At 45.5% G+C, this 17,090-nt stretch overlaps 2 protein-coding genes across 2 annotated transcripts in view; both read right to left on the bottom strand.

Annotated features, from left to right (window-relative positions):
- Window positions 1–17,090, bottom strand: part of ADGRA1 (adhesion G protein-coupled receptor A1) — a 1,405,372-nt gene that overhangs the window by 1,107,239 nt on the left and 281,043 nt on the right. The window contains exon 4 of the mRNA XM_063962017.1: window positions 13,732–13,803. Coding sequence (XP_063818087.1) covers window positions 13,732–13,803 — 72 coding nt within the window. The remainder of the gene's footprint in view (window positions 1–13,731; window positions 13,804–17,090) is intronic.
- LOC135056159 (spindlin-Z-like) lies at window positions 9,305–10,435 on the bottom strand. The gene is made up of 2 exons (XM_063961003.1): window positions 9,666–10,435; window positions 9,305–9,317 (listed from the first exon to the last, which is right to left on the bottom strand). The coding sequence occupies exons 1-2, from the start codon at window positions 10,433–10,435 to the stop codon at window positions 9,305–9,307; spliced, it is 783 nt and encodes a 260-aa protein (XP_063817073.1).

Here is a 17,090-nt window from a genome sequence, read left to right as displayed (position 1 = left end):
GTGCCGCCGCTGCTGTTCTTGCGGTGGGAGTCCATACATCTACCCAGTGGGCTGTCACAGTCATATAGTCCTGACCCTGCCCTGCTCCACTTGTCCACATGTCCGTGGTTAAGTGGACATTGGGTACAACTGCATTTTTTAGGACACTGGTGAGTCTTTTTCTGACGTCCGTGTACATTCTCGGTATCGCCTGCCTACAGAAGTGGAACCTAGATGGTATTTGGTAACGGGGGCACACTGCCTCAATAAATTGTCTAGTTCCCTGTGAACTAACGGCGGATACCGGACGCACGTCTAACACCAACATAGTTGTCAAGGACTCAGTTATCCGCTTTGCAACAGGATGACTGCTGTGATATTTCATCTTCCTCGCAAAGGACTGTTGGACAGTCAATTGCTTACTGGAAGTAGTACAAGTGGGCTTACGACTTCCCCTCTGGGATGACCATCGACTCCCAGCAGCAACAACAGCAGCGCCAGCAGCAGTAGGCGTTACACGCAAGGATGCATCGGAGGAATCCCAGGCAGGAGAGGAATCGTCAGAATTGCCAGTGACATGGCCTGCAGGACTATTGGCATTCCTGGTGAAGGAGGAAATTGACACTGAGGGAGTTGGTGGGGTGGTTTGCGTGAGCTTGGTTACAAGAGGAAGGGATTTACTGGTCAGTGGACTGCTTCCGCTGTCGGACCAAGTTTTTGAACTTGTCACTGACTTATTATGAATGCGCTGCAGGTGACGTATAAGGGAGGATGTTCCGAGGTGGTTAACGTCCTTACCCCTACTTATTACAGCTTGACAAAGGGAACACACGGCTTGACACCTGTTGTCCGCATTTCTGGTGAAATACTTCCTCACCGAAGAGCTGATTTTTTTGGTATTTTCACCAGGCATGTCAACCGCCCTATTCCTCCCACGGACAACAGGTGTCTCCCCGGGTGCCTGACTTAAACAAACCACCTCACCATCAGAATCCTCCTGGTCAATTTCCTCCCCAGCGCCAGCAACACCCATATCCTCCTCATCCTGGTGTACTTCAACACTGACATCTTCAATCTGACTATCAGGAACTGGACCGCGGGTGCTCCTTCCAGCACTTGCAGGGGGCGTGCAAATGGTGGAAGGCGCATGCTCTTCACGTCCAGTGTTGGGAAGGTCAGGCATCGCAACCGACACAATTGGACTCTCCTTGTGGATTTGGGATTTCGAAGAACGCACAGTTCTTTGCGGTGCTACTGCTTTTGCCAGCTTGAGTCTTTTCATTTTTCTAGCGAGAGGCTGAGTGCCTCCATCCTCATGTGAAGCTGAACCACTAGCCATGAACATAGGCCAGGGCCTCAGCCGTTCCTTGCCACTCCGTGTGGTAAATGGCATATTGGCAAGTTTACGCTTCTCCTCCGACAATTTTATTTTAGGTTTTGGAGTCCTTTTTTTACTGATATTTGGTGTTTTGGATTTGACATGCTCTGTACTATGACATTGGGCATCGGCCTTGGCAGACGACGTGGCTGGCATTTCATCGTCTCGGCCATGACTAGTGGCAGCAGCTTCAGCACGAGGTGGAAGTGGATCTTGATCTTTCCCTAATTTTGGAACCTCAACATTTTTGTTCTCCATATTTTAATAGGCACAACTAAAAGGCACCTCAGGTAAACAATGGAGATGGATGGATACTAGTATACAATTATGGATGGACTGCCGAGTGCCGACACAGAGGTAGCTACAGCCGTGGACTACCGTACTGTACTGTGTCTGCTGCTAATATAGACTGGTTGATAAAGAGATGTAGTAGTAGTATGTATGTATAAAGAAGAAAGAAAAAAAAACCACGGGTAGGTGGTATACAATTATGGACGGACTGCCGAGTGCCGACACAGAGGTAGCTACAGCCGTGGACTACCGTACTGTACTGTGTCTGCTGCTAATATAGACTGGTTGATAAAGAGATGTAGTAGTAGTATGTATGTATAAAGAAGAAAGAAAAAAAAACCACGGGTAGGTGGTATACAATTATGGACGGACTGCCCAGTGCCGACACAGAGGTAGCTACAGCCGTGGACTACCGTACTGTACTGTGTCTGCTGCTAATATAGACTGGTTGATAAAGAGATGTAGTAGTAGTATGTATGTATAAAGAAGAAAGAAAAAAAAACCACGGGTAGGTGGTATACAATTATGGACGGACTGCCCAGTGCCGACACAGAGGTAGCTACAGCCGTGGACTACCGTACTGTACTGTGTCTGCTGCTAATATAGACTGGTTGATAAAGAGATGTAGTAGTAGTAGTATGTATGTATAAAGAAGAAAGAAAAAAAAAACACGGGTAGGTGGTATACAATTATGGACGGACTGCCGAGTGCCGACACAGAGGTAGCTACAGCCGTGAACTACCGTACTGTGTCTGCTGCGACTGGATGATAAATAATGATATAAAAAATATATATATATCACTACTGCAGCCGGACAGGTATATATTATATAATGACGGACCTGCTGGACACTGTCTGTCAGCAGAATGAGTTTTTTATAGAATAAAAAAAAAACACCACACAAGTGAAGTCACACGACGAGTGTTTAACTTTTTCAGGCAATCACAATATAGTATACTATACTACTAACTATACTGGTGGTCAGTGTGGTCAGGTCACTGGTCAGTCACACTGGCAGTGGCACTCCTGCAGCAAAAGTGTGCACTGTTTAATTTTAATAATAATATGTACTCCTGGCTCCTGCTATAACCTATAACTGGCACTGCAGTGCTCCCCAGTCTCCCCCACAATTATAAGATGTGTGAGCTGAGCACAGTCAGATACGAGTGTTTAACTTTTTCAGGCAATCACAATATAGTATACTATACTACTAACTATACTGGTGGTCAGTGTGGTCAGGTCACTGGTCAGTCACACTGGCAGTGGCACTCCTGCAGCAAAAGTGTGCACTGTTTAATTTTAATAATAATATGTACTCCTGGCTCCTGCTATAACCTATAACTGGCACTGCAGTGCTCCCCAGTCTCCCCCACAATTATAAGATGTGTGAGCTGAGCACAGTCAGATATATACATAGATGATGCAGCACACTGGGCTGAGCAGTGCACACAGATATGGTATGTGACTGAGTCACTGTGTATCATTTTTTTCAGGCAGAGAACGGATATATTAAATAAAACTGCACTGTCTGGTGGTCACTGTGGTCAGTCACTAGTAAACTCTGCACTCTCTACAGTTCTACAGTACTCCTAAGCTCCAGTAAATCAGGTCAATCTCTCTCTCTCTCTCTTCTAATCTAAATGGAGAGGACGCCAGCCACGTCCTCTCCCTATCAATCTCAATGCACGTGTGAAAATGGCGGCGACGCGCGGCTCCTTATATAGAATCCGAGTCTCGCGAGAATCCGACAGCGTCATGATGACGTTCGGGCGCGCTCGGGTTAACCGAGCAAGGCGGGAAGATCCGAGTCGCTCGGACCCGTGAAAAAAAACATGAAGTTCGTGCGGGTTCGGATTCAGAGAAACCGAACCCGCTCATCTCTAGTACAAAGCATGAGGAATTTCTTGTACTATATACTGTATCTGTTATATAAGACCCACTGGTGGAACTAGGAGCAAACGTATGCTTTACCCCCCTCCCCTGCACACACATACAGTATACATACATACACACTACTATGCTCTTAATTCACATGATATGCCACAACATGCCACAATTAAATTATGTTACACTGTGGGGCCATGGACAGCCCTCTGTGAGCTGCAGGCCATGCGCTCAGTCCCTCCTGTCTCCGTGAATGGACGCTGTGCACTTGCGCACAGCATATATTCACCGCTACTCTACAGCAGGCCAGCAAGTGACAGGTGACCTCCTAACTGCCCCCCCCACTGCGGGACACTGCGGCCTGCGTGTGGGGCAGCGGGACAGTCCCAAGTAAATAGGACTGTCCCGTAAAAATTGGGACAGTTGGGAGGTATGTCCATAACTCAGACCCCTCCAGCAACTACACCTAGACACCACATCCATCCTTACTGTATTTGGCCATGTCTTCGTGCTCACATGAATACTTCCGGCAGGCTGTCAGTGATTGGGCAGCTGTTGAGTGCCAGGTCCAGCACAGTTCTGTGTCTAAAGTCTTGCAGTGTTGTGCATGTGACCTATCATGACACATCTGTGTATGACGTCAGACGTGCAGAGAGAGGAGCCGGGATGCACACAGAGAAAAACATGAGGTCTTCCAGTGTACTTTATTACAGTATAACACCCACCTACTTCAACTTCCAATCAGCTGGGGAAGGCGGGGAGGCACACACTGAATAGTGATCAATATGCTATTATACTATATATAAAGTACTACCGTGTATAGAAGATGCCTGCTACAATCAGAGGGCACTGATATATAATCAATACCGTCACACTGACTAATAGGCATTATAAGGGATGGGGGACTTGCTAGGCTATTTTAATCAGTAAGGGGGGGGACTTATAATATATAATGCAGTCAACACTAATGTCATTGGATGTAATAAGTATTATAAGGTATGGGTGTCTGCATTATATATCAGTGCCCTCTTTCCCCCCAACCAATTGTGATATGTCCCCATCCCTTTATTATAGCCATTATTGTACCCCTCAGTCAGTGAATGTATTGGTTATATATCAGTGCCTTTAGTGTGACTCCATCATATATCAATGCCTCCCCCAGGTACTACAATCAGTAAGTGGGGGACACTGATATATAATCAATACAGCCACTGACTGGGGGATGTAATAATGGGTATTATAAAATGCTGTTATAAAATGAGGTTAGTGAGTGAGTGGGGACAATAATAAGTATTTTATGTGATGGGGCTAGCTGCAGTCAGTAAACCTGTGTTACTCATATACAATGCAGGCAGTGCAGGTGTAATTATGGTGTACAGAGGGAAAAAGTAGCAGGTGCACTGTCTCACACTAGCTCAACCTGTAATAACCTTTATTTGTATCACTCTTGCGATGCCCTGGGGTTGTCTGGCTGGGTGGCTCTGGGGTGTCCTGCCCCCCGGACCTGAACCCTTATAGTTAGTGTTAGGGACTAACCCAATGAGAGGCTACCTTGATGCGGTGGGTAAGCTCATAGCCCTGGCCAGGAATATGCTAAGTGCCTCTGGTTATTACAGGTTGAGCTAGTGTGAGATAGTGCACCTGCTACTTTTTACCTCTGTACAGTGGCGGATCTTGCCACGGGCAAGCAGGACTTTTGCCCGGGGCGCCGCCTTCCGGAGGGCGCTGGCGCCATCCGGAGGGCGCCGCACCTTGGCAAGATCCGCCACTGCTGCCCGCTGTGTCCCTGTCCGCCTCCGCTGCCGTCCCCGTCCCCGTCCGCCTCCTGAAGGGAACTAGACGCTATGCGTCTAGTTTCCCTTCTTGGAGAGTAACTTTGCTGAGCGGTGCGCGATGACGTCATCGCGCACCGCACAGCAAAGGTCCTCTCTACGAAGGGAACTAGACTCATAGCGTCTAGTTTCTCTTCGTGGAGAGGACCTTTTGCTGTGCGGTGCGCGATGACGTCATCGCGCACCGCTCAGCATTCAAGCGGCGCTTTTAATGTACAGGGGGCGTAATTGACCACGCCCCCTGTATTAGGCCACACCCCATTTCCTGCCCGGGGCGCAGAGCGCCCTTGAACCGGCCCTGCCTCTGTACATTGTATTAAGTCTCAAGTAGAGTAGAACCTCATTACCTAATTAAGGTGTGCAAATTAGGGCCACCTTCCCTTTGTAATTATGGTGTATAATGGGGAATAATGTGGTATGGGGACTTGCTACATTCAGTGAGGGAAGTGGTGTAATAATGGAAATTAGAGGTGAGGAGACATGGGGGCAGATGTATTAAGTCTGGAGAAGTGATAAAGCAGTGATAAGTGGAAGGTTGGAATTGGCTGGTGCATTATAACCTTCCACTTATCACTTCTTTGTTACTTATCAAGCCTTAATACATCTGCCCCATGGTGTAATCAGTCAGGCGGAAAGTAATATACTGTGATAGAATATAAGGGGGGGGGGAGGGAGGGAAACAATGTAAAAGCATAAATCAGGAATGAAAATAAAGTAATGGACTGTTTAAATGAGGCGGGTCCTAAATCAGTATCTTGCTTTGGGCCCCGTGAGGTCTCTTTCCACCTCTGAGTAGTGGGTGCAGCTGCAACCAGGCATGCAACTGCAGGTGACCCTCAACCCTTGTCAAAGCCTATACCTCCCAACATGACCCTCTCCAGGAGGGACAGAATGCTCTGCTCCTGGACTTCTCTCTTAATGTATGATTGCCATCACCTGTGCTGAAACACCTTTCTTATCCATTAACCTGTTCAACACAGATGTCGGCAATCATAAATGGAGAGAAAAGTCCAGAAGCAGAGCATTGTGTCCCTCCTGGAGAGGGTCATGTTGGGAGGTATGAAAGCCTCATTTGGATGTGTGTTTAATGCTGGGCATACACTGATCATATATTGGCCCTGATAACAGCTGTTTAAGCTAATAACTGAATGGTACATTAAGGGACTGAGCAGTAATTATCTGTCTACCTACCGTTGTTATAATCTGACAGTGTATGGCAATGATATTGGATGTTATTAGCATGTCAGATAATTGGCTTGTCGGTCTGTATGCCAAGCATAATTCATGCTCAAATAGTGCGGTCTAGTTATGCCCATGCTGAGGGGAGGTACTCTACATACAGACTGCCAGCACTCAGCATACCGGCGCAGGGATACCGAAAACTATATTTCCTCTTGGGGTGTCCACGACACCCCTGGAGAAAGAATAAGTATTGTGGAGTGGTAGCGCCCCACTGTGTCTGTAACGTGGCTAGCGAAGCGAGCCCACAAGGGGCTCTTTTGCGCTCGCCTCACTGCCGGCATTCCAGTGGTCCGGATCCCAGCACCGGTATGCTGGGCGCCGCGATCCCGACAGCCAGCCAGTCGTACTCCACCCCATGTGGCGCATGCCTCTAAACACAAAGAAATGTTATGTTCATTTTTCATTTCCAGCCTATAGAGGCACATTCCATGCCGCACAAGCACTTAATCTTCCTACACTGGCAGAGTGTGTAATGCATACTTGCCTACCTGACCCTCTCCATGGGGGAGAAAATGTTCTGTTCCTGGACTTTCCTGGTAATTAGAGATGAGCGGGTTCGGTTCTCCGAAATCCAAACCCCCACGAACTTCACCTATTTTACACGGTTCCGAGGCAGCCTCGGATCTTCCCGCCTTGCTCGGTTAACCCGAACGCGCCCGAACATCATCATCCCGCTGTCGGATTCTCGCAAGATTCGTATTCTATATAAAGAGCCGCGCGTCGCCGCCATTTTCACTCGTGCATTGGAGATTGAACGGAGAGGACGTGGCTGCGTTCTCTCCCTGAAAAGCTCCGTAATCTGTGCTCAGTGTGCTGCAAATATCTGTGCTCAGTGTGCTGCAAATATCTGTGCTCAGAGTGCTGCAAATATCTACGTTCTCTGCCTGAAAACGCTCCATATCTGTGCTCAGTGTGCTGCAAATATCTGTGCTCAGTGTGCTGCATTGTGGGGACTGGGGACCACCAGTATATAATTATAGTAGTACAGTACAGTAGGCCATTGCTGTATCTTGCAGCTCTGTGTCAAGTATACTATCCATATCTGTGCTGCATTGTTGTGAGCAGTATATAGTAGGACAGTGCAGCATTTTGGTGACCAGCAGTATACATATCGTACAGTACAGTAGGCCATTGCTGTATCTTGCAGATCTGTGTCAAGTATACTATCTCTGTGCTGCATTATTGTGAGCAGTATATAGTAGGACAGTGCAGCATTTTGATGACCAGCAGTATACATATAGTACAGTACAGTAGGCCATTGCTGTATCTTGCAGCTCTGTGTCAAGTATACTATCCAGATCTGTGCTGCATTATTGTGAGCAGTATATAGTAGGACAGTGCAGCATTTTGGTGACCAGCAGTATACATATAGTACAGTACAGTAGGCCATTGCTGTATCTTGCAGCTCTGTGTCAAGTATACTATCCATATCTGTGCTGCATTATTGTGAGCAGTATATAGTAGGACAGTGCAGCATTTTGGTGACCAGTAGTATACATATAGTACAGTACAGTAGGCCACTGCTGTATCTTGCAGCTCTGTGTCACTTCTAGTATCCTGATCAGTGCTCAATATCTGCTCCATTGTTGTGACCAGTATGTATACTGTACTGTGCGACGTGTGTTATACACCTGGTGATTTTATACATCCTGTAATCTGTACAGAGCGATGTGTGAGATACACCTGGGGATTATACACCCTGTATACTGTACTGTGCAACGTTTGTGATATACCTGGTGATTATACACCCTGTATACTGTACTAAGCGATGTTTGAGATACACCTTGGGATTATACACACTATATACTGTACTGTGTGATGTGTGAGATACACCTGGGGATTATACACCCTATATACTGTACTGTGCGATGTGTGTGATACACCTGCTAATTAATTATACACCCTGTATACTGTACTGTGCGACGTGTGTTATACACCTGGTGATTATACATCCTGTAATCTGTACTGAGCGATGTGTGAGATACACCTGGGGATTATACACCCTATATACTGTACTGTGTGATGTGTGAGATACACCTGGGGATTATACACCCTATATACTGTACTGAGTGATGTGTGAGATACACCTGGGGATTATACACCCTATATTATTATTATTATTATTATTATTATTATTATCCTTTATTTATATGGTGCCACAAGGGTTCCGCAGCGCCCAATTACAGAGTACATAAATAATCAAACAGGAAAACAGCAAATTACAGTTGATGACAGTATAGGACAAGTACAGGGTAAATAAACATAGTTACATCAGCAGATGACACTGGAATAAGTATCAGGTGGCAGAAGACTGCTGGATGTGGTACAGTTGAAGATTATTAAAGTAAGACAAAGGATAAGCACATGAGGGAAGAGGGCCCTGCTCGTGAGAGTTTACAATCTACAGGGGAGGGGTAGACAGACATGAGTGACACAGATGGGGTACATAGAGAACGTGGAACAGAGGGTTAGGATGAGATTTGGCTGGGTTTGGTGAAGAAGTGGACCCCCAGAAGGCATAAGTCAATACTTAACATTGCAACATTTTACTGGGCTATGCAGGAGAAAATGAAAAATAGGGGGGGGGGGGAAAGAATCGATAACTTCTACCGCTTTCAAAAAGGTCAATGGAAGCTGAAATAATGGACAACTACCTCATGGAAGCCAGATACAGTATACCCAACAGTACTTAGCAGAGTTAGGAATGAGAGCTTATGAAATACAGTAACATTTTGTCATAATATTTTAGAAACTGCTTGGCTGTTCTCTTGCACTCTTTCGCTCTAATACACCACCTGCTTTAGGATTTATATTCAAAAACGTTATGTCTCCATAATCCCAAAAACGTCAGTCTTCTTGTAAAGTAGTTTGTTCCTTTGTAAGGGAAAGAGAACAAACGTTCTCAAACAACGGTTTCTCAATTTCTTTTTCCTCTGGGAAGGGATTGTGGATTCGCAGGAATATCTGAGCATTTCTGTAATCAGAAAGCAGCGACTTTCTACAAATGTTTACATTAGATTACGTTTGGCAAAAAAAAAAAAAAAGTACAGAATCCCATGACATAAATATGGAAATCGTCATCAAACTTAATGAAGTACACAGATGGTTTAGCTTCAACTTGATGAATAACCATGCCAGTCCTTTTTGAGCCATCTTCTTTGGCATATTCCACTTGCTTTCCCACCAGGCTGTCCACAACCTCCCCTGGTTCTCTTTCAGCTGGAGGGGAATCATTTGAGTATGGCATGATCCGAAGATCTCCTTCTTTATAGTCATCTAAAAGTTGATACATATATAAGACTGGGTCCTTTTCAAAGGTTACATAATAATAAAACCATGTGTTCATAATAGGTGCTCGTGCTAATACCATCCCTCGCCACTCATCCTTGGAACCATCCTCTGTTTCAAACATATGCTCCACTGTTTTACCAATCATTGTATCAGCCAAATGGGCATTGCTGATTTGGGATGAGGCAACTCTGTCTGGTAGAACTTCAAGAGCAGACACCCTTTCATCCTTGTGAAGCTCAAGTCCATAGACACAATCAAATCCATCATACTTTATAAGATAGAGGGAGGGATTCACTGGTACTTGATCCAGAACTGTTCCTTTCCACTGGGTTATTGGCCCACTGCCCTCTTTCCACCCATGCTGTATTCTACAGCCTACAATATTTCGCCTTGGCTGGGAGATTGGTTTACTTGGTCCCATATTGTTTCGATGTTTCTTATGAGATGTTCTTTTCGTCATCATATTTGCAGAAACACCTGCATGTGCTGCATCAGCTCTTGATCGCTGAGCGTCCGCCTTTCCAAATGGAGTCTTCATTCATCTGTGTATTAAAGGGCAGTAGGGCTGCCGAACTAGGGTGAAAAGTGTAGTCACTCCAAGCAGTGCGTAAGTTTGTCCCAGTTGCCCGGAGGCAAGGAAAATATTGGTGCCCCCCATGTATATATATATATATATATATATACACACACATTTGCTCCTGCATAGCAAGCCTGCAGACTCTAACTATGGCCCTCATTCCGAGTTGATCGCTCGCTTCGGTTTTTCGCAGCTCAGCGATTATGGCAGAAGGGGGCTAATCTGCGCATGCGTATGCACCGCAATGCGCACGCGCGTCGTCTGGGTACAATGAGCATTGTGGTTTTGCACAGGTTCTAGTGACGCTTTCAGTCGCACTGGCGGATGCAAGGAGATTGACAGGAAGTGTGAGTTTCTGGGTGGCAACTGACCGTTTTCAGGGAGTGTTTGATAAAATGCACACGTGGCCGGGCATTTGCTGGGCGGGTATCTGACGTCATTACCGTGTCACTCGTCGCAGCAATCATCGCACAGTATAAGTAACTACAGGGCTTTCCTAGTTCTGCACAAAATGTGTATACAGCCGTTCTGCTGCACAGGCGTTCGCACTCCTGCTATGCTAGAATACACTCCACTGTGGGCGGCGACTATGCGTTTGCACGGCTGCTAAAAGTAGCTAGCGAGCGATCAACTCGGAATGAGGGCCTGTATGAAGCTACAACAAAGCTGTTGCAACTAGGCAGATCTATGTAGAGGTCCAGCCACACACTACATAGATCTGCTCAGTCACTCACAATGCTGATTATTTCTCTGACAGTTAATTTGCAAGTGTCATATCCAGGATTAGAACTCACAACCTATTACACTGGAAGCATGCACCTTACTGATGGAGATATCTGCTCTTGCATAGGAAGTATGAGAATTCTAACTATATGAAGTTACGTGTAATTGTCAGAGAAATAACTGCATATAGTTAGAATTCTCATGCTTCTTTATAGGAGCATATAGCTTCATCAGTAAGGTGTCTGCTTCCAGTGTATCTATAATAAAGAGGGTGTGATTTGTAAGGTGTAGTAACTAGTGGGGAAGACGGCCACGGAACAGATACCGGCTGCTGTCAATTAACTTAATTGATTAAGGAGGAGAGGTGCCCCCCTTCAAAGCAGGAGCCCGGCGGCAGCTGACTCCGTTGCCTCCCAGAGTTCTGCCTCTGACTCCAAGTTTGTTGTAGTCCTTCCAGTCTACATGAAAAAGAACCCCTTCCTTTCCACCTTTCAGAAAAACTCCGACCCTCAATTGCTCTGATCAGAAGTCACTTATCTGGGGCAGATAGGATGTGTTTCCCTCCACTCCCCCCGCAGGTGATGGCTGCGGCACAGTGCTCCTCTGCGGCCAGTTGCCCCAATCCGCCTCCTCCCTCCTTTGTCAGACTCCGTCACCACCACTGTGCGCTGCTATGGAAGAGCAGCTCCCGCCTCACTCCCCCTGAACTTCCAAGCCCTCCGCTCAGACACTCCAGCGCTCATTCCCTTCCCTCACCCCCTCCCTCTCCACACACTGCCAGATTTGGAGCTGGCTGCTACTATACGGCCGCCTATCACTCTGCTGCCAGGACCAGGCTTCGCCTTCCTGCCAAATACTGATCCCTCAAGAGCTGCATACTGTATACTGTACTGTGCGACGTGTGTTATACACCTGGTGATTATACATCCTGTATTCTGTACTGAGCGATGTGTGAGATAAACCTGGTAATATCTGTGCTCAGTGTGCTGCATTGTGGGGACCACCAGTATATAATTATAGAAGTACAGTACAGTAGGCCATTGCTGTATCTTGCAGCTCTGTGTCACTTCTAGTATCCTGATCAGTGCTTAATATCTGTGCTCAGTGTCAGTGCTGCATTGTGGTGACCAGTATACTACAGTACAATAGTCCAGTGCTGTTCTCGCTGCTTAGTGTCAGTTCTCCGTAGTATCATCAGTGATCAGTATAATCAGTTCTCAGTATAATCAGTGCGCTGTTAGACGTGTGCCCGTTTTCCGCCATTAGTGCAGTGGGATTTAGACAATTGATGAAGTTATTGTGTCCCCGGTACAAAATCCCATCGAGATTCCACTTCACTAGGCAGGCGATAGCGAGATTTTACTAGTTAATATCAGTGATTTATAATTATTAATTACAGTGATCTTGCCAAATAATTCCAGAGATTTTGTCATTTTCTTCCAGTGATTTGGACCAATAATACCATTGATTAGAACGAATAATTCCAGTGATTTTGTCATTTTCTTCCAGTGATTTGGACCAATAATACCATTGATTAGAACAACTAATTCCAGTGATTTCGTCATTTTCTTCCAGTGATTTGGACCAATAATACCATTGATTAGAATGAATAATTCCTGTGATATTGAGGTGTTTGTGTTGCTTAGCTTAGCCGTCCAGCGACCACAGTGCACCTCATTTTCTCTTTTCTTTGCATCATGTGCTGTTTGGGGCCAATTTTTTTAAGTGCCATCCTGTCTGACACGGCAGTGCCACTCCTAGATGGGCCAGGTGTTTGTGCCGCCCTCTTGGGTCGCTTAGCTTAGTCATCCAGCGACCTCGGTGCAAATTTTAGGACTAAAAATAATATTGTGAGGTGTGAGGTGTTCAGAATAGACTGGAAATTAGTGGAAATTGTGGTTATTGAGGTTAATAATACTATAGGATCAAAATTACCCCCAAATTCTATGATTTAAGCTGTTTTTGAGGGGTTTTTGGAAAAAAAACACCCGAATCCAAAACACACCCGAATCCGACAAAAAAAATTCAGGGTTGTTTTGCCAAAACGCGTCCGAATCCAAAACATGGTCGCGGAACCGAATCCAAAACCAAAACACAAAACCCGAAAAATTTCCTTTGCACATCTCTACGGGTAATGTATGATTGCCATCACCTGTGGTGAGCTAGTTCATTGATAAGAAAGGTGCTTCACCACAGGTGATGGCAATCATACATTACCAGGAAAGTCCAGGAACAGAGCATTTTCTCCCTCATGGAGAGGGTCAGGTAGGCAAGTATGGCGTAATGTCTGTGTAACAACACTTTTGAAGTTCTATTTAGGAATATATGAAATTAAGAAATAAGAGGGCATTCTATTTAAAGCAATCTGGAGGAAATTTGCATAACACCTTTAAAGTAGGCAAAATTCCTGTTAAATTATGTTAAATACTCATGGATGCAGATACATTGACTATTGATAATAATAACACTGTATGTAGGAGTGCCAATATAGATAATGGTCATTAAGAAATGATTCACAGTATAAATATACTCACAGTTTGTGGAGATTGTGGAGTCCTAAGAACATGTCAGGTGACAGACATCCAATCCTATTATTAGACAAATCACTGCAAAGAAGACAGATGTTATTAATGTAGAGGCAGAGCCGGTCCTAGGCATAGGGGCACCAGCAGCTTCTGCTGATTAAAATGATATGCAGCATGCCTATATTCGGTGTGTAGCATTTCGTATGCAACCACATTCGCACACAGTATATAGACATAACGCATATCGGAGGTCATTCCGAGTCGTTCGCTCGGAAAATTTCTTCGCATCGCAGTGATTTTCCGCTTAGTGCGCATGCGTAATGTCCGCACTGCGACTGCGCCAAGTAATTTTGCAATGAAGATAGTATTTTTACTCACGGCTTTTTCTTCGCTCCGGCGATCGTAATGTGATTGACAGGAAATGGGTGTTACTGGGCGGAAACAGGCCGTTTTATGGGCGTGTGGGAAAAAACGCTACCGTTTCCGGAAAAAACGCGGGAGTGGCTGGAGAAACGGAGGAGTGTCTGGGCGAACGCTGGGAGTGTTTGTGACGTCAACCCAGGAACGACAAGCACTGAACTGATCGCAGATGCAGAGTAAGTCTGAAGCTACTCTGAAACTGCTAAGAAGTTTGTAATCGCAATATTGCGAATACATCGTTCGCAATTTTAAGAAGCTAAGATTCACTCCCAGTAGGCGGCGGCTTAGCGTGTGCAATACTGCTAAAATCGCCTTGCGAGCGAACAACTCGGAATGACCTCCATCATTTTAATCAGCAGAAGCTGCTTGTGCATCCTAGCCACATAACAATGCAAATAAGATACATTTTCATCAAAAAGGGTGCCCGATGTTAGCAGAGCTGCCAGCTGACTCACGCCAGGCATCTCCTGCTGCATGGTGCATTGAGGCAAGATTTATGAAGACACATCTGTATCCAAGTGGAGGCAGTGGTCACAGTGTTAGCGGCCGTGTGAGTGTTGTGTGTGAGTGGGTTGGTTGTGCAATAGTGTTTAGCATATGTGTAAGGGGCATTATGCGTGTCATGTGTATAAATGCATTAATAATGTGCAGCAAGTGTGTAAGAGACATTATGTGTATCATTATGTGTATAAGGGCATTAATAATGTGCAGCATATGTGTAAGAGACATTATGTGTATCATTATGTGTATAAGGGCATCAATAATGTGCAGCATATGTGTAAAGTATATTATGTGTATAAGGGCATTAATAAAAGTTGGCATAATGTGTAAGGTGTATTATGCTTATAAGGACATTAATAATGTGTGTCATATGTGTAAGGGGCATTACTGTGTGGTATGTGTATAAATACATTACTAATGTGTGGCATTATGTGTATAAGGTGCTCTACTTTGTGGCGTTACATATAGAAAGGGCACTATGTCTGGTTTAATGTGAATAAAGAGCAATATGGTGTGGTGTAATGTGAATAAGGAGCAATTCAGTGTCATGTATTGTCAATAAGGGCCACTACTGTGAGGAGTAACGTTTATAAAGTAAAGTGGTATTACTGTGTGATGTAACGTGAATTAGGAACACTATTGCATGATAAAATGTGAATAAAGTTGCAGTACTGTGTGGCGGAATTTAAATTGGGGGTACTATTGTGTGGCCATGCCCCTTCCCAACAAAAACACACCCCTTTTTGTGCGCACCGTTCCTATTTTTCATATAGGGGGTAGGAACACCAATATAAGGACTGCTATGGGTGAGAGGTGATGGTGCTGGGAAAGGGGTGCAGGGTCAAAGGCGGAACTAGTGGTGGTGCTAGGGGGCACCAGCCAAAATCTTGCCTAGGGCATCATATTGGTTAGGGCCGGCTCTGTGTAGAGGTGTCATACCCACATGAACAAATGAGTGAATTACTGACTTTTACACCTGTCTTCATGTTCCCCAATAGTAGGCTTACCATACTATCCATTTAAACAGGGACATATATGAATTACACAGGTTCTGTGGCTGGCTGGCTGACTTCACCCTGCATTTCACCTGTTGTTTTTTTTATCAGCCACGGAACCTGTGTAATCCATAAGCATCCCGGTGGTTTAAATGGATAGTATAGTATTGTAAGCCTACCCAATAGCACATTGCTTGTGCAAGTGCACCTCAGTATTTTCCTCTTACCCACCTCCAGCACATGCAGGTGATCAGTGGCTCAGCATTTGGAGGTCTGAGCACTGGTCTAAGCTTCTGTGTCAGTAATGCTGGGTACACACTAGACGATTTGTGTACCCAGCTAGGGCATGATACATTGACCGTCCGTACGCACTGTACGATGTAGTAGGCAACAGCGCAATGTACCGCTTCATGCAGCAGTTAGCAGCATGCCATAGTTCATTGCATCATCCTATGTGCTGAACATCCGCCAGGCACACGCGATTGGGCGTACATACTATACAATCCACAAGATACGCGATTGGGCGTACACCATACTTGCCTACCTGGCCCTCTCCATGAGGGAGAAAATGCTCTGTTCCTGGACTTTCCTGGTAATGTATGATTGCCATCACCTGTGGTGAAACACCTTTCTTATCAATGAACTAGCTCACCACAGGTGATGGCAATCATACATTACCAGGAAAGACCAGGAACAGAGCATTTTCTCCCTCATGGAGAGGGTCAGGTAGGCAAGTATGGCGTACACACTATACAATCCACAAGTTATATCATTCCGATAAGATCGCTTAGTGCATACCCAGCAGTACAGAAAGAAAGCAGCTTTCATGACTCATCCCTCCCAACATGACCCTCTCCAGGAGGGGCACAATGCTCTGCTTCTGGACTTTTCTCTTAATTTAAGATTGCCGGTACCTGTTTTGCACAGGTGAATGGATAAGAAAGGTGTTTCACCACAGGTGATGGCAAGCATAAATTAAAAGGGGATTCCAGGATCGAAGCATTCTGTCCCTCCTTGGGGTCGATTCAATTCGGCAACTTATGAATAGCGTCGGGAATTAGCTCCCGACGCTATTCAATTCAGCTCCAGTTAAGTCGGCGATGGCCCGTTCTCGCCGACTGAACAGGTTGAATTGTCGGGAGAACGGGCATTCTCCGACTTAACTCCCCGGCGCGAGGCTGATTCCCGACAGCCCCGGGGATGAGAGAAGAATTCCCGACAATTGCGGGTCACTAGCAGCTGAATTGAATAGCGTTGGGAGCTAATTCCCGGCGCTATTCATAAGTTGCCGAACTTGATCGACCCCCTTGTTAGGGTCATGTTGGGAGGAATGCATTATTATCAAAAGTTTTTCCCACATATTTCCTAACTGCAATGACTTGGGCTGGAATAAAATACTGTAACTGGTGGTACAAATATAGTTTCTGTAAATCAGGTACAGTATTAAAGTAT

The sequence above is a fragment of the Pseudophryne corroboree genome, chromosome 3, assembly GCF_028390025.1.
Source record: "Pseudophryne corroboree isolate aPseCor3 chromosome 3, aPseCor3.hap2, whole genome shotgun sequence".
Taxonomy (NCBI): domain Eukaryota; kingdom Metazoa; phylum Chordata; class Amphibia; order Anura; family Myobatrachidae; genus Pseudophryne; species Pseudophryne corroboree.
Note: the sequence above shows the minus strand (reverse complement) of the source record. Positions and strands in the feature narration are given on the sequence as shown.

Bases quoted from the DNA above. Each gene is read 5' to 3' on its own strand.
- LOC135056159 (XM_063961003.1), bottom strand. From the start codon at position 10,435: ATGAAGACTCCATTTGGAAAGGCGGACGCTCAGCGATCAAGAGCTGAT.